The sequence below is a fragment of the Littorina saxatilis genome, linkage group LG8 (assembly GCF_037325665.1).
Source record: "Littorina saxatilis isolate snail1 linkage group LG8, US_GU_Lsax_2.0, whole genome shotgun sequence".
NCBI classification, from domain to species: domain Eukaryota; kingdom Metazoa; phylum Mollusca; class Gastropoda; order Littorinimorpha; family Littorinidae; genus Littorina; species Littorina saxatilis.
The window spans coordinates 12,825,293-12,844,502 of NC_090252.1; the positions used below are offsets into that span (position 1 = coordinate 12,825,293).

Sequence of the window (19,210 nt, forward strand, 5' to 3'; positions counted from 1 at the left end):
GAAGAGAAGAATAACTGACAAAACAACTGCACTGCACAAACCAACAAATGACAAAGACACACCACTTCGAATTAACCTAAAATAAATCTCATAACAAAATAATTGTAATCATTTTTTTTTTTACAGGAATGTATATGTTTCTGTGTTTGTTTTTGTTTTAATACAAAAAAAACCGTGATCAAATAATCAGAACTCTTTCAAAATACTCTGAATAAAATATATTAAATGCAATAACTTTTGGTTTTTTTAATTCAAATAAATGTTTTAGTTTGACTGCATTTGAATAGAAACTGAATTATGATGAAAGCAGTTACTGTAAAGTCATTTGAAGTCACATGATAAAAATCACATGGTTTAGTTGAGCAGACCACAAAGTGCAGAGCTAAAATATGTGTATGAATCTGTGTGAAAATCCAGTCCGTTTGTCCACAGGGATGCTAGGAAGCAGTCAAATGGGGTCGCTCAATCTGCTCAAATCCAGTCAAATGGGGTCGCACGGGCCGACAAATTGGGACGTCCCCGTTTGTCGGAAGCGTCCCCATTTGACTGCTCTCCAGTGACAATCGTCCCCATTTGTCGGTAAAACCACCTACACACACACACACACACACACACACACACACACACACACACACACACACACGACCCTCGTTTCGATTCCCCCTCTATGTTAAAACATTTAGTCAAAACTTGACTAAAATGTAAAAATCAACCGGACAGTTCAGGAAATTTCTAGAAGCAAAGGGAGGTAACTCTTATGTTGTTATACATTGAAGGGAGGTATGTCTTCTCATGCAGGCACGCCTGATCAGTCTTTACAGAATATATTACCCGCTATTACGAGTTAGTCGTGTGACAGTACCCGCTATTACGAGCTAGTCGTGTGACAGAGAGTTTTCTTGCACACGAGATTGTAGATTTTTCACGACGGCTTTAGCCGGAGTGAAACAGCAGCAGTCGAGTGTGCAAGAAAACTCTCTGTCACACGACTAGCTCGTAATGGCGATTATGTCTCACAGCATAGGCATAGAAAGATATAAATGAGTTTTTGTGGACGAAATAACAGGCACAAAACCAGACTGACAACACAATTGCCTTTTCACACATACTGTGCACACGCATGCGCGCAGAAGATAGATCCAATTCGTTTCGTGTCTTTTTCTGGTTGAATGCATTTAACAAAGTATCAACCAACGTTTCTGAATCTTTCAATGAAAAAAATAAACTTTTTTTGGAACCAAACAGCACAAACCAACGAAAGCTAAACACACAAACACACGCGCGCACTAACACAGATTGAATGCAAAGCGCGAACGAACACGGAGAATTTTTGTAGGTCAGGTCGTGGGAAAGTCCACCCGAAATGTTCCACAGGGGAACTGGTTGTGTTTGGATTGTTCTTTTTCTCACAGTGATGTTGATGTTGTTTACAGTGCAGTTTTGAAAGAATATTTTCCGAATTTGGGGCACACTTTCGTCTTTCGGTTCGTTTATCTTGTCGAAGTAACATTCGAGTGTTTCTAAATCCAAACCTTCCATCACCGCTGGTGCAGATTAGACCTGCCTGACTGTCTGCGTGCGTGTTAGAGCTGAAGACGAAGCCTCAATCGCCAAAGCGTCACCCATCTGTAGGTTCTGAGCATCGGATGTACGTTGATACGTGGTAAGATCCGCACTGAACTGTCTATGCAACTTTTCCTTGTCACAGGTGTAAGGTTCGATCTTTTCTTTGCAATTTCGTCCTCTGTGTACGTAGCAAAGCGTTTCACCATTTTCGGTTTTCGTTGCAGACGACGATAGTGAAAGTAGTACCTATTGTTTTGTTTTGAGCTTTCGTATTCAGGGTTCTTCATTGAAGCTTGGTAAAGGGACCGTGTCGTGCAAGTGGAAAGTTGACGAAGCTTTTGAAAACAGAAATTGACTGAAGAAGAAAATGTGGCTTTCAGTTATATACAGGAGAACGGGGTTGGTGTTATTCTTTTTCCGTCAAACACTTAGTACACAGATAAAACGTGATTGACTGACCAAGGCCTGTTGGCACACTATTCAGAATGCACAACAAAATGTAACAATACTTTGAATCTTTGATACCCATTTTTGACTCACATGCGAAGCAAAAGTGAGTCTATGTACTCACCCGAGTCGTCCGTCCGTCCGTCCGTCCGTCCGGACGTCCGGACGTCCGTCCGTCCGTCCGGAAAACTTTAACGTTGGATATTTCTTGGACACTATTCAGTCTATCAGTACCAAATTTGGCAAGATGGTGTATGATGACAAGTCCCCAAAAAACATACGTAGCATCTTGACCTTGCTTCAAGGTCAAGGTCGCAGGGGCCATAAATGTTGTCTAAAAAACAGCTATTTTTCCCATTTTTCCCATTTTCTCTGAAGTTTTTGAGATTGAATACCTCACCTATATATGATATATAGGGCAAAGTAAGCCCCATCTTTTGATACCAGTTTGGTTTACCTTGCTTCAAGGTCAAGGTCACAGGAGCTCTTCAAAGTTGGATTGTATACATATTTTGAAGTGACCTTGACCCTGAACTATGGAAGATAACTGTTTCAAACTTAAAAATTATGTGGGGCACATGTTATGCTTTCATCATTAGACACATTTGGTCACATATGATCAAGGTCAAGGTCACTTTGACCCTTATGAAATGTGACCAAAATAAGGTAGTGAACCACTAAAAGTGACCATATCTCATGGTAGAAAGAGCCAATAAGCACCATTGTACTTCCTATGTCTTGAATTAACAGCTTTGTGTTGCATGATCTTGGATGACCTTGAGTCAAGGTCACATGTATTTTGGTAGGAAAAATGTGTAAAGCAGTTCTTAGGCCAAAAAAACCAATAGGTGTGGTTACGGTAACATAGCCAAAAAAAATAGGGTAGGAAGGTAGGCAATCACTTTTTTTTAAAACTTTTTTTTCTAATGTGTACAAATTAAACCTACTTGACAGGGAAATAAGTGTGCGACTCGGGCGCTTTCGCTTTCATTGCGTTTTCTGCACTCGTTTACTTTTTTTGGGGGGTATTTTTTTGACAAATGTAATAAAAAGTTATAGGGTCGGCCCCAAAAAATAGGGTAGGTCGGGTTACCGTAACCACACCTATTTTTTTTTTAGGCCTTAGTGTATGATGTCATTGCTAGGTTTAGTTATGTAAAGGTCAAGGTCAAGCATGTGAGTCGTATGGGCGTTGCCCTTCTTGTTCTACGTTCGTGATCACTTGAAATGAATACTGAAAACAAAAGTGTAGTAGTGACTGAATGTATGTAAAGGTAAAAAATTTCAGAAATAAATGCATAATGGAAATAATTGATTTCGGCATCAAAGCGTGTAACATACAATCTTGCACACGTTTGCTTTAGTAGTGGCAAAGAAGGAATGCGTGTGACATAGAGTTTTCTTGCACAGGAGACTGTAGATGTCTCACGACGGCGTAGCCGAAGTGAGGCAGCAGCAGTCGAGTGTGCAAGAAAACTCTCTGTCACTCGACTAACTCGTAATAGCGATTATGTCTCACAGCATAGGCATAGAAAGACAGAAATGAGTTTTGGGGGACGAAATAACAGGCACAAAACAAGACTGAAAACACATTTGTCTTTTCACACATACCCTACACACGCATGCGCGCAGAAGATAGATCCAATGCGTTTCGTGTCTTTTTCTGGTTGAATGCATTCAACAAAGTATCAACCAACGTTTCTGAATCTGTCAATGTAAAAAATAAACTTTTTTGGAACCAAACAGCACAAACCAACGAAAGTTAAATACACAAACACACGCGCGCACTAACACAAATTGATTGCAAAGCGCGAACGAATACGGATAATTTTTGTAGGTCAGGTAGTGGGAAAGTCCACCCGAAATGTTCCACATGGGAACTGGTTGTGTTTGGATTGTTAATTTTCTCACAGTGATGGTGATGTTGTTTACAGTGCAGTTTTGAAAGAATATTTTTTTCGAATTTGAGGCACACTTTCGTCTTTTGGTTCGTTTATCTTGTCGAAGACAGTCAGACAGGTCGAGTGTTTCTAAATCCAAACCTTCCATCACCGCTGGTGCAGATTAGACCTGCCTGACTGTCTGCGTGCGTGTTAGAGCTGAAGACGAAGTCTCAATCGCCAAAGCATCAGCCATATGTAGGTTCTGAGCATCGGATGTACGTTGATACGTGGTAAGATCCGCACGGAACTTTCTATGCAACTTTTCCTAGTCACAGGTGTAAGGTTCGATCTTTTCTTTGCAATTTCGTCCTCTGTGTACGTAGCAAAGCGTTTCACCATTTTCGATTTTCGTTGCAGACGACGATAGTGAAAGTAGTACCTATTGTTTTGTTTTGACCTTTCATATTCAGGGTTCTTCATTGAAGCTTGGTAAAGGGACCGTGTCGTGTAAGTGGAAAGTTGACGGGGTTAGTGTTATTCTTTTCCCGTCAAACACGAAGTACACAGATAAAACGTTGTTGACTGACCAAGGCCTGTTGACACACTATTCAGAATACACAACAAAATGTAACAACACTTTGATACCCATTTTTTTACGTTCGTGATCACTTGAATTGAATACCAAAAACATGAGTGTTTAAGGTAGTGACTAAATGTATGTGAAGGTAACATTTTTCAGAAATAAATGCATAATCAAAATATTTGATTTCGGCATCAACGCATGTAACATACAATCTTGCACACGTTTGCTTTAGTAGTGGCAAATGCGGGAACGTCCCACTAGTCCGAGGGTTCAATCAATCAATCAATATGAGGCTTATATCGCGCGTGTTCCGTGGGTACAGTTCTCAGCGCAGGGATTTTTTTTTATATTATTTTTTATGCAATTTATATCGCGCACATATTCAAGGCGCAGGGATTTATTTATGCCGTGTGAGATGGAATTGTTTACACAATACATCACGCATTCACATCGGCCAGCAGATCGCAGCCATTTCGGCGCATATCCTACTTTTCACGGCCTATTATTCCAAGTCACACGGGTATTTGGTGGACAGTTTTTATCTATGCCTATACAATTTTGCCAGGAAAGACCCTTTTGTCAATCGTGGGATCTTTAGCGTGCACCCACAATGTAGTGTACACGAAGGGACCTCGGTTTTTCGTCTCATCCGAAAGACTAGCACTAGTCCGAGGGTTCACTAGTCCGAGGGTTCACTAGTCCGAGGGTTCTTTAGTCCGAGGGTTCACCAGTCCGAGGGTTCACTAGTTATTATACCGCCCCTTAAAAGGCGGTATATAGGTTTCACTGTGTCTGTCTGTCTCTGTATGTGTGTGTGTGTGTTTGTGTGTGTGTGTGTGTGTCTGTTTGTCTGTCTGTCTGTCTGTCCGCAAATAGATATCCGATGTTTGAAAACCGATTTCAATGAAATTATGTGTGAGACTGTAGTACAACCCAGGCTCGATCCTCTCCATAATTCAGGTCGGTGGGATAACTAATTGACCCTCTCGGGCAAAAGGAAACCCGAGGTGCTATATAATATGACTAAAAACTGTAGGCAGTTCGATCACGTAATTGTCCAGTCGGGGCGGTATCCTGATAAATTTAATATCCTTTCTTCAGTCAAAATATAAATAACTAAGCTTCTTGGGGGAAATAGTCTGAGATTTCTTCAGTCAAAATATAAAACACCACATTATCTTTTTTGAATGAAAACAACTCAGTTTTTTTTATGAGAATATTCTTCGATTTGGTTCCCACAGCAGTGAAAAACACATGCACGCACACACACGCACATCCACGCACACATACACACACAAAATAAAAACAAATCAAATTGAATATCCTTTGTTCAAGCGTCTATAGTGAACCCTCGGACTAGTGAACCCTCGGACTAGTGGACCCTCGGACTAGTGAACCCTCGGACTAGTGAACCCTCGGACTAGTGAACCCTCGGACTAGTGGACCCTCGGACTAGTGAACCCCTCTCGGCAAATGCGTGTGACATATAGTCGATGTTAGACCTGCTTCTCAAGTATTTCGAATGTTCCCAAGGAAGGGAGATAACTCAATACAAAATTATTTTTCAGCAAAAAGAGTGTGTTGATGGTAATGCTTTTTCACCCTGTCTCCCAGCCTTTTAATCCAAATGCATGACCTCACACTTTCATCTATTCTTATTCTCATTAGAATGAGATTCTAGAGGTTTCTGAGAGAGAGGGGAGATCAGAAACACCCCGGGCGAAGCCGGGCCTGACTGGATGTGAGAGTGCCTACCGTTCACCAGTAGCAAGCACATAATGCCAGTCTGATTAGAGGCTCTGTATGGCTCCTAATCAAACCAGTATACCGTGTCATTCTCATTTCCCCCAAACGTTTGATTTGGAGTTTTTCTTCGAGGGCTTTGCTAACTCCCGGGAGAAGCCGGGTCAGATTGCTAGTGTATATTAAAATGTAAAAAAAAACATGTCTGGAAGAATTTGTATGTAAGTTTCATAATGATCCGTCGGTTAGTTTTCTTGGTATTGCTACACACACACACACACACACACACACACACACACACACACACACACACACACACACACACACACACACATACATACATATACACCCCCACTCTTGTCTCAATTCCTTGTCTAAGTTAAAACTTTCTTGTTGCTTTTTTTGAGTTATAAAACACTGGACCGATCTTCATGAACCTGCATGAGAGTTCTTGCAGATGATATGTGACCCTCCACGACGGAATGAGTCGCATGTCACCTTTGCACGATTTTCATATTTTTACATTTTCTGAAAGAGTTTTGTATGCTCTATCCAGTGGTGAAAACCGTTTAAGAAAAGAGCGAAAACTGTTTGAGTTATAAGCCTGTGACTAAGGTGACCCTCACACTGTTACCAAACACTCCCCGGACTTCTAGCGGAGAACCGCAGAGGTGACATGCGACTCATTTCGTGGTGGAGGGTCACATATCCCCGGACTTTTTTCTTCTTTTTTTCCAATGATGTTTTTGATGACGTCATATCCGGCGTTTGGTAAAAGTTGATGGGGCACTGTTGCGCTCTCGTTTTGTCACCAACTTGATTATAATTCTAGTCAAGCAGCCGATTTTGTTAGGTCTGATTACAATTTTAAGTAATCGTTCCAAACATGATTTCATCTTTTTCTTTATCATATCCGAATCTAAAAAATCCATATAGATATGTTATGTGTAGATTAAACAAGTCGCGTAAGGCGAAAATACAATATTTAGTCAAGTAGCTGTGGAACTCACAGAGTGAAACTGAACGCAATGCCATTTTTCAGCAAGACCGTATACTCGTAGCATCGTCAGTCCACCGCTCATGGCAAAGGCAGTGAAATTGACAAGAAGAGCGGGGTAGTAGTTGCGCTAAGAAGGATAGCACGCTTTTCTGTACCTCTCTTTGTTTTAACTTTCTGAGCGTGTTTTTAATCCAAACATATCATATCTATATGTTTTTGGAATCAGGAACCGACAAGGAATAAGATGAAAGTGTTTTGAAATTGATTTGGACAATTTAATTTTGATAATAATTTTTATATATTTAATTTTCAGAGCTTGTTTTTAATCCGAATATAACATATTTATATGTTTTTGGAATCAGCAAATGATGGAGAATAAGATAAACGTAAATTTGGATCGTTTTATAAATTTTTATTTTTTTTTACAATTTTCAGATTTTTAATGACCAAAGTCATTAATTAATTTTTAAGCCACCAAGCTGAAATGCAATACCGAACCCCGGGCTTCGTCGAAGATTACTTGACCAAAATTTCAACCAATTTGGTTGAAAAATGAGGGCGTGACAGTGCCGCCTCAACTTTCACGAAAAGCCGGATATGACGTCATCAAAGACATTTATCAAAAAAATGAAAAAAACATATGGGGATTTCATACCCAGGAACTCTCATGTCAAATTTCATAAAGATCGGTCCAGTAGTTTAGTCTGAATCGCTCTACACAGACACACACACACGCACACACGCACGCACACACACACGCACATACACCACGACCCTCGTTTCGATTCCCCCTCGATGTTAAAATATTTAGTCAAAACTTGACTAAATATAAAAAGACCTTAGACAAAATCGCTTTCCTGTGACTCGCTGTACGCTACTGTGCTATACTGGCTCGTCACTTCAAGCGATCACGCTTTTCGTGCGAATATGTCACCACTTATTAATTTTGCTTAACGCGGCTTGTTTTTGTATATGAACAGAACCCCTGACTGGGAAGGTGAACGGGAAATGCACGGATGACACATCTTGTGACGATTCACACGCCATTTGCAACACGACCACCAATATCTGCAAGTGCGAGGAGGGCTTCGCTCCCGAGCCAACCACCCAGACCTGTGGTGAATATCTTCTTGTGTGTGGTTGGGGGAGGGGGAGGTGGCAGGTGATTGGGTGTTGCGTATGTGTTGTGTCTGGGTGGGAGTGGGTTAGGGGGAGGGAGGTGATTGGGTGTTGTGTTTGCGTGTGTGTTGGTGTCACGACATTTACATGTATTTCTTTCCCAGGCATTTGAATAGTTTTTCGAGATTTGTGTAACAACATTTAGATAACGCTGTATTTGTTTTACCCTCCCCCCCCCCCCCCACCCTTTTTTTTGTTCCAGTGGCAAACGCTTCCCTTGAATGTTTGGAACTGACAGATTCAATATCAAAACTAATGCGTAATAACGTTGAGAAAATTGTCCTACCTCGGCGAATTTTTAGCTAGTGTGTCAGAGCGTCTACTTTAGAGGCAAGTAGAGTAAAGTGGTTCCACGTTGACAAGTTGGTGAGTTCCTTCAAAACAACAAGGCTGTCAGCAAATTTGCAGTAACTGGCACGAAAGTACAGAATGTATGATAAACAGAATAGTTCATGGCGTGATGTGTGGCGAAGTTTACACAAGTGCAGAATGTAGGATAAACAGAATAGTTCATGGCTTGACGTGTGGCGAAGTTTACAAACGTTGCTTTTTCTTCTTCAATAATTGAAAAGCTCGCACACCTTCGCATTTCTATATTTGAAAGAATTTTAAATAAAAAAGACTCATGTAAACGTGGTATTACGCAACAAGGGAAATCAAGTTGTATTGTCTATATGTCCAGTGTGGGACATCGTCGGGTGGTCGTGTAACTTACATTGCAAATAATGACACATGTAATACTACCAGACACTCCCCGGACTTATATTAAGCCTAGCGCAGAACTGCGCGAGATGACATGCGACTCATTTCGTGGTGGAGGGTCACAAATGGCCGACTTCCGTAGCATTATGCTTTGATGATCGGAAAAGGGATGTGTGAGACCATCCAATCACAGCCCCCGAATTCCCCCACGTGTCCATCAGAATAGCTCTATAAGCAAATATTACAAACACACCCATCCACACACACACACGCACACACATCCACACACACCCACACACACACATACACCCACCCACACACACACACACCCACTCACAAACACACACCCACACATCCATCCACACTCACACACACCAATCCAAACACCCATCGACACAGACACACACACATCCATCCACACACATCCACACACATCCACACACACACACACACACACACACACACACACACACACACACACACACACACACTCACACACATCACTGGCTCAAAGATGGACATTGGTTGTCTCGTGCCTTGTGTAATGTACCGTGTCTGTTTTCTGTCTTAGAGATGGACATTGGTTGTCTCGTGCCTTGTGTAATGCACTGTGTCTGTTTTCTGTCTCAGAGATGGCCATTGGTTGTCTCGTGCTTTGTGTAATGCACTGTGTCTGTTTTCTGTCTCAGAGATGGACATTGGTTGTCTCGTGCCTTGTGTAATGCACTGTGTCTGTTTTCTGTCTCAGAGATGGACATTGGTTGTCTCGTGCCTTGTGTAATGCACTGTGTCTGTTTTCTGTCTCAGAGATGGACATTGGTTGTCTCGTACCTTGTGTAATGTACTGTTTGTCTGGTTTCTGTCTCAGAGATGGACATTGGTTGTCTCTTGCCTTGTGTAATATACTATTTGTCTGTTTTCTGTCTCAGAGATGGCCATTGGTTGTCTCGTGCCTTGTGTAATGCACTGTGTCTGTTTTCTGTCTCAGAGATGGACATTGGTTGTCTCGTGCTTTGTGTAATGTACTGTGTCTGTTTTCTGTCTCAGAGATGGACATTGGTTGTCTCGTGCTTTGTGTAATGCACTGTGTCTGTTTTCTGTCTTAGAGATGGACATTGGTTGTCTCGTGCCTTGTGTAATGCACTGTGTCTGTGTTCTGTCTTAGAGATGGACATTGGTTGTCTCGTGCCTTGTGTAATTCACTGTGTATGTGTTCTGTCTTAGAGATGGACATTGGTTGTCTCGTGCCTTGTGTAATGCACTGTGTATGTGTTCTGTCTTAGAGATGGACATTGGTTGTCTCGTGCCTTGTGTAATGCACTGTGTCTGTGTTCTGTCTTAGAGATGGACATTGGTTGTCTCGTGCTTTGTGTAATGCACTGTGTCTGTTTTCTGTCTTAGAGATGGACATTGGTTGTCTCGTGCTTTGTGTAATGCACTGTGTCTGTTTTCTGTCTCAGAGATGGACATTGGTTGTCTCGTGCCTTGTGTAATATACTGTGTGTCTGCTTTCAGTCTCAGAGACAGACATTGGTTGTCTCGTACCTTGTGTAATGCACTGTTTGTCTGTTTTCTGTCTCAGAGTTAGACATAGGTTTTATCCTACATACGTGAGAGAGAGACACCCGTGCGATAATAATCGTTCAAATCACACATGTGTATATCATGTAAATGAGGTCATGTCAAGCAAGTCTGGCAAATACCTGTTTTTCCACTGCTTTTGATGCCAAAGTCACCGAGACAAACGTCATTATAAAAACAAAAATTGCGCTCGCTAATTACCCTCGATGAATCTTTAGAACTAACACGTCATGCCACACTTTCAGAGTGACGTTTCTTTGCTTTGACGTAATAGATTGCACGAGGCTTTAAAAGAAATCGAGGTTTCAAAACAAGCGTCTTCCATTTAGCTGCCTCGCCTGCAAGACATTTTCAGTAAAATACACGTAAGTACAGTATGTAGGATAAACATAATACTACATGGCTTGCTGTGTCGTACCAGATTTACACTCGTTGCTTTTTCAAATAGTGAACAGCTCGCTTTTGCTCGCAGTTCAATATTTTTAAAAAAAAACTCGTGTAAATCTGGTGCGACACAGCAAGCCATGTAGTATTCTCTATGTCTCGTACCTTTTGTAATGTACTGTTTGTCTGTTTTCTGTCTCAGGTCTAGCTAAGGGTAAAGGCTGTAAGGACAATCCTATCTTGTGTCTCAAAGGGTCCAAGTGTGACCTCACCGTGAACATTTGCAGTAAGTATACATTGCAACCCACACAGACAATAACCACACGATTGAGTGTGGTTAGAAAATGGTACACAACGCGCACATTCTGGTTTTTTTTCAAGAGGAACAAAGAAGCACGTGTTAGTATGAGTGATATCAGTATTACTACAAAATCAAACAAAACGAGTCCTGCACAAACCTCTACTTTGCACAAACACAAAGCATGGATATCAGAGTAACCAAATAGACAAGGTGAACGTAATCCACGGGTCAAGTCACGGAAACGATCCCATTTTCACACCAAGAAACACGTATTTTTCCCATACCGGCATTTTCACTGACACATTCCAGAGTGACCTGGATAAGACGCCTGCTTTCGGCTTGCCGGCTCGCGCGCGAAAGGGAAGAGTTCGACTATAAATAGCCCGCCAGCTGCAAACTAGCCGCTGGCTGAGTAGGCACAAATCCCAGTAGAATAGAATACAGTGCTAGATACCAGACAAGGAGATCCACTGTCACCTAATTTATATTTAATATGTGCCGAATTTCTGTCCATTATGATCCGCCAGAGTACAGAGATAAAAAGGTATAAAGGTGGCAGATGATAAAATATTAATATCCCAGTTTGCAGATGATACCGCCCTATTTCAAGATGGTTCAAAACAATCTGTGTGTGCATGTATGAACGTTTTGAATCAATTTGCCTCTATATCCGGTCTGAAAATGAAATATGGGAAAACCACGGCAGTCTGGATAGGCTCACATCAAAATTGTAATATTAAATTTATGCTGGAACTTAGGCTCAGTTGGAACCCTGTAACATTTAAAGTCCTTAGCATTGTTTTTTTCAGTCAATTTAGATGACATTATACCCCTTAATTATGAATACACATTTCATTTCATTTTTCATTTTTCATTTTCATTACTTTATTGTCCCGTCGCTGGGAAATTCGGGTCGCTTCCTCCCAGTGGAAAGCTAGCAGCAACAGAGTCGCGCTACCCAGGTGTCTGCGTGTTTAGGTGTATTCAGCCACCTGCACTTATGGCAGAATGACCAAGGTCTTTTACGTGCCATTGTGATGACACGGGGGTGGGACATGGCTTCCGTCTCTGTGTCTGCACATAAAGTTGACCCGTGTCCGTCCCGGCCCGAATTCGAACCTGCGACCTTCCGATCACAAGTCCAGTGCTCTACCAACTGAGCTACCGGGGTAGAAATTGAGAATTTGTTAAGGTCCTGGTCCAGAAGAAATGTAACCCCTTTTGGAAAAAATAACAGTTATTAAGAGTTTGGGGTTGTCTAAGTTAACTCATTTGTTTATGAGTTTACCAGACCCTGATGATACATGTTTGTTTGATGTGAATAAGTTATTTTGTTCATTTTTATGGGATGGTAAGAAAGATAGAATAAAGAGAACAACATCAGTCGTTTGAAGAGGGGGGGGGGTTAAAATGGTGGATTTGAAATGCTTTTTGTCAGCTTTGAAGATATCATTGTTACAGCGAGTCCTTTGTAGCAAAGGAAAAGTACCTAAACTTCTACAAGCTCTGTGTCCACTTGTACATAATATTCACAAGAGAGGAGGTGAGTTTGGAAACATACTGATGCAAAGAGTTCAGAATTCTTTCTGGAGAGATGTTTTCAAACATTATAAGTATAGCGGTTAGACTTCCACTACCACTATTACAAAATAAAAGTGTTATTGAATATGTATTATTGTTGCGTATTTAGGTGCGTGACTGCTCAATCTGTGTGTATATGAATGTGTGTGTATACATACTTGTTGAGTGTGTATTTGAGACAAAGAGTGAAAATGTATGAATAGAAATAAATAAAAATGTTTTAAGATTATAAATTAAACTAAAAAAAAACTCACAGCCAAAACGTTAACCTTTACAACGTTTATTAATCCTAAACAAATAACAACAGTTTCTCCAAACTATGTCAAGGGAGACAACTACTCCATCATGAAACTCAGGACTGCTGCTAACACTCCCAAAGAAACGAACACTATAACCAATATAATAACTAAAGATTCACAGACTAAAATAATGAACACAAGATTACATAAACAACTCACAAATGACTGACAATACTAATGACTTCAGTATAAGTTACAGCTCCGTCCATCCATGGTATCGCTTGATATTTTGTCGATACTGGGTCAATGAATATGATGACGTCACTCGAGGCTCTGCCGAGAGTGACGTCATGATATTCTTTCACCCCGTCGAGACAAAATATCACGCGATACCATGGATAGACGGAGCTGTAACGTATATATGGCATGACCAAAGTAAAGAGAATTTGTCATGGGATGTGGAAACAAATCACCATGGGCAATCAACCCAAGCCTAGAAGTTGTAGAACTATATTTTGTTTCAGTCTTGTCAAGGCCAGTTTTGTCCAGTTCCGGAAAAGACATCATGAATTCATTCACCCTGCTGAGACGAAAAAAAACAATTCCATGGATGAAAACATATAAGCTTATTATCCCGTGACGCATCAAAGCTAAATGTTGTTTTGAAATGTCTTCACAACGTACAGATAACTTATAACGACACAATCGCCTTCACAAGACAGGAAAAACGCACACTTTGTTTTTCGTCTGCTACAAATCTAGTCTTGTTGGTTGACGGAGAGAATAAAGCTTTAATCGTACCTTCATCAACAGGAATAAATGCTCAATCTGCTGTCAGTTCGCAGCTGAACCTTGGTTTTTTTCTTTAACTTTTTGGTTAACATTGAAACGGCAATCCAACAGAGTGTTTCAGTTGTTTCAAGACACAGGCTTAGCTCCTTCTTTTAAGTTGCTTTTCAGTCTAAAATGACACCGGAAGCGAACAAATTGTCGGGTATACTGTCGTCACAAAAAGACGTCATGACAAAGTTACACGCAAAGCGAAAGAGTCTAGTAATCACAAAATATTTCTTAACCTTAATTCAAAATCAAACATACAAATGATATCAATTGGCACACCATAGGGCCTATTCATATTTACCAATACACATTTTAGCGACAATTAACAAATCATTTATATAACATACCATTTCAGTGGAAACATTTTCATTTGGTGGAAATCCTAGCAACAATATCCTTGCTGCCAAACTTACATATACGCCAAATTGTCTATTTACTCTATAAACCACGTTCAACCAAATACCACGAATCTTCTGGCAGAAAAAAAGAAATTAACGTTCTATATAATCTGTCTCATTATAACAATATGTACAATAAACTTTTTCAACAATTCCCATTTTAAATAGAATTATATTCGTGGGGTAAATAGTATGCACACTTTTGCAATGTAATTCTCTTAATCTGGTCTCGGGGGAAACTTTCTGAACAATTAGCCAATGCCAGGGGGTATTTTCAACATCACATTTGTGCAGCCAAAAATGAAGACAACATGGATTCTTATACTCCAGACTTAATAAATACTCTAAATACTGGCGCGCCCGAAAAAAACTCTTCCCCACAAAAACATTGCGAAAATTCTGATTTTTCAGAAACAGTCTCGCGACCTAAGGTTTGTCTAACACACATTTTCACTGCAATGTACACAACTTTATATTGCATAAATAGTGAGGGGAAAAACCAATTATCTTCACTATTTCTGGAGTGTCAAGCAGTCGTTACCGACCATAAAGTCAGCTACGTAGGTTATAACGTGGTGTGCCCATGTCTTAAAAAAAAAGAACACACTTCTGATACATAACCTTATGGTTATTCCAAATACATTCAGAATTAACATCCTTACATATCATATCCTTATTATTCTGAATGCAAACTTTTAAAAATTTCTCCCAAAACAACGATTTTATCATTTCAACTCCCTTTATCCTTTTCCAATTCACTCTAAATTTAAAACATGCAAAATCTTCTCCAAATTTGGAAAACCAGAAAGATGGTACAAATGTCAATCTATCTTCCACCGAGGACGTTTGTAATTTCGACGCCCATTCACACAAAATGGAGGACTGAATTAATTTTAAATCAACCATTTTAATGCCTCCTTTTTCATGTTGACTTTTCAACACGGATCTTTTAACCTTTTCATAGGCTTTTTTTTATTGACGTCTTTCCTTTTCCACACAAACCAAAATAAGAGGGTATTTACTCTTTCTAAAACCTTTTCTGGAATACAGAGTGCCTTCATAACGAAAACCAACCGAGGAACAACACTTTTAACCCCTTGACTGCCTTAAGACGGGTATACCCGTCCTGTGCCTATGGATCCGCAGCGCCTTAGGACGGGTAAAACCGTCTTCTCCGTTCAGGAATTTTCCAGAAATGCTGCGTCACTGCTGACACACAAATACTAGCCAATGGCTTAGTAGGATACCTCATTCTCATGACTAAATATAACTGGTGACCCGATTTTGTGTTATTACATAGCATATAATCCGTATGTGCTGGAGCGCATGCGGGTGTTGGCAATTACAAGCGAGAGAGGGAGAGAATACACAAACAATAAAAGTTCGATGAATGCATTGAATGATGTTCTCTGTCCTCTTTTATTGCATAACACTCACGCACACAATCACCAAGCATTGAATGATGTTCTCTGTCCTCTTTTATTGCATAACACTCACGCACACAATCACCAAGCATTTAAAATAAAAGTTAAAAATAGGTTCGTCAGACTAATGCTACTTTTCCAATAAACACTTTCAACACTTAGTCTGAAAAAGGTGGAAACACATACTCCGCACTCAAATCAAAAGTAGCTTGAGGCAAATCTCAACTACGAAAAGTTCTCTTGCCACAACACTCACTAGTGTGTGCTCTACCAACACACAACACGCTCTAGAAAAACCCACTATCAAACACGCTATTAAACACGGTAATAAACACGCTATCCCACCAAGAGTCCGCTCGGCTGGGGAAACAAAAAGTAAAAGCAAAGTCAGTAATTACCGAAACGACAATTCATATCAAAGTATCATCTCACACAGTCATCATAACCACAATTACAATTATTCAAGTTCCAGTATTAAAATACATCATGCATGTTTGGTTTTCTCAATCGTATCATTGGCCTTCTCTTCTGTTATTAGTTACACATCACATTATTGTGCAAATTCCAAAGAAGGTGTACCGATAACAAAAGGTCTATTCTCACCTGGTCTACATCATCTCTGTACACGAAACAAAACTCCCTGGTTCACAACATCATTCAAAATCCAGGAAATACAGCCATCACACACTCCATCACTGGATCAGTCCAGTTGGTACACACCAACATTACACAAATCCACAATGCATAATTCAATCAAATTCCGGCAAAGCTTGACATGCTTCTCTGCCAGTACCAGGTCACAAGTGCGCGTTTGTGTCAACGTTGGGTGAGTTCATTACAACTTTTACTCATTTTAGTCGGGAAAAGGGGAAGGGGGGAGAGGGCCCTATATGTGGCCATTTCTGCGAAAAGGGACACTGTTGATCTAAGCCTCTGATTGGAGAAACGCGGGGTCAAAGTTAGAGCAAAATGTAAACAAACTTTGCTGTGCTGACTGATGTCCACTTCGAGTTGAATTTCTAAAATGTTCAATGAATTATCAGCGATAGTACAATGAACAGCAATTTAAAGTAATGGAAAATAGTCTTGGTATCAACATTACAAACTTCTAAAAATGTTTATGCTCATTCCTCCTCAAGAAAAACACATCGAACCGATGACAAGTTGACTGCGATGATGCCGAAAATGCCGACAGAGTGTTTTGTTGTGCTTCGAGAAAAAACATTTTCGTCGCTAGTTTTGGTCAAGTTAAAACAACTTGCCTAATCTTTTTTTAATGTTTGACAGTAAGCTTAATATAAACTTTCATCTGGAAGCACATTCAGCAAATCATCACACAGCTATATTTCACTAGACGGATCTATACGCATAGTTCAGGTAGATCTGACTTTCACGCGACCGTAGCACGGTACGAAAAAGCAGACGACAAACCCAGTTGCCCGATGAAGAACAGTTACTCCCCGTTTACATCTTTAGTTGCTTCCCTTGCTAAAGTTACTGATATTTAGTACATTTACATATATTTACATCATAACCATGTTTTCGCTTCATGCCATCTTTCCATTTGTACTTTTGCATGTTCATTAAGTGTAAATTGTTTTCACTATGTGGCTCAAAAGAGCTTTTTGTGAATAAAAACTGTTCAAACTGTTCAAATTGTAGATCAGTGGTTGCTGACTGGGGCATTCTGTTCTTTGCAGCTGTGAATTCTGATAGTGGAAGGGCAAGTCAGTCTTCTCAGTTGAACACGGAATGTTCTGCTGACAGAAGTCACTTTGGGATAAGACAACGATTTTGTTGACGAGGTCAATGCTGTTAATTCAGAATAATTTTGTTGCACTTCGTCCGGACATTTGTGACTCCGAAGTTGAAGCAGATACTTTGATCACGATAGTGTTGTAAACGTTCATGATGACAACGCACACTACTAATCGGTTAAAGAGTTCTCCAAGAGCATAGGCCTATTGCGAAGCAAGGTCTTCCTCTTCCTGATCGTTTGAATGCCCGGACATCGTAAATGAGAACCTGTTGCTCTTTCAGTTTGCTGTCTCCACTTAGATCTATGACAGGCTACAATTTCAGGTAAGTTACCATATAGACTGCAGTGTGTGTTTTGTGCGTGTGTGTGCGCGCGCGCAGCTTGTGTGTGTGTGTGTGTGTGTGTGTGTGTGTGTGTGTGTGTGTGTGTGTGTGTGTGTATGTGTGCGTGTGTGTGTGTGTGTGTGTGTGTGTGTGTGCGTGTGTGAGCGTGTGTGTGTGTGTGAGAGAGAGAGAGAGAGAGAGAGAGAGAGAGAGAGAAAGAAAGGGGTAGATAGAGGAAGAGAGATGATAATGACAATGATGATTTTGATGATGATGATGATGATGATGATGATGATGATGATGATGATGGTGGTGGTGGTATGTGTGGACATGTAGTATGTTTTTAAACTCCTCTTTTTTTATTTAAACAATGTTACTCTCTTTCTCTCAGTTTGCTGGCGTGGAACAGCAAACAAGTCCAGCAATTCACGGGACAGTGCAACAACAAAAGACAGAAGTGCCTGGCCACAAAGCAGGTGTTTGACAGAATGGGTCAACAGCAATGTCCAGCCGGTTCCAGTTCCAAGGAAATCAGCATGGTTTACCCTTGGGATTTTGCTCAGTAGGTAAAGACATATTAATACTTTTCAATTTGTCAGTACTTAAATAAAAAGGGGGGGAGCAACAGTTATATTTGTGTTTATCATTTATGTGCTGTTTTCTCCAACAAAGAAGCACAGGCACACACACAGACACACACACACACACACAGACACACACACACACCACACACACACTCACACACACACACACACACACACACACACACACACACACACACACACACACACACTACATTTTCGATAATGTCACCATACCATACCAGCTTAGAAATGGCAAGTGGACAGGTACCCAAAACCAGACTTGAGCTGTGCAACTAGTGGTTAGTAAATAATATGTTGATCAACTCTGTGGTTGCCTTTGTTTCAGAGAAGCAAATCCTCTACCTTGCGAATGAGGCAGGGGTACAGAGGAGGGTAGCAACTTCAGTCTTCGGCATGGTGCATCAATACTTAGGCATGCAGTTTTGTGTGTGAATGAACAGCACAAATCCATTTTGAAAATGTCTTGGTCGTCGGCCACATCAAGTTCGACCCTGATTGGCATTTCAGTTTGTTGAAAGTAAAGGGAGAGGTTCGATAGCAGAGTGCACGGATGACATTTTCAATTCAGTGAAGTGATGGACAGACTGACAGACCCACGTGTGCAAGGACACACAGCACCATGTTACTTTGTACAACTTTCTTTCTTTCTTTATTTGGTGTTTAACGTCGTTT

At 40.6% G+C, this 19,210-nt stretch overlaps 2 protein-coding genes across 2 annotated transcripts in view; one reads left to right on the forward strand and one right to left on the reverse strand.

Annotated features, from left to right (window-relative positions):
• LOC138972810 (multiple epidermal growth factor-like domains protein 6) overlaps positions 1-19,210 on the forward strand; it is a gene marked incomplete at its 5' end in the record, with an annotated part of 348,682 nt that overhangs the window by 277,884 nt on the left and 51,588 nt on the right. Inside the window, 2 exon segments of the mRNA XM_070345474.1 lie at positions 8,203-8,340; positions 11,271-11,354. Coding sequence (XP_070201575.1) covers positions 8,203-8,340; positions 11,271-11,354 — 222 coding nt within the window.
• The window catches only part of LOC138972813 (uncharacterized), a 178,857-nt gene that overhangs the window by 100,974 nt on the left and 58,673 nt on the right, over positions 1-19,210 (reverse strand). The gene's annotated exons all lie outside the window — the stretch shown is intronic.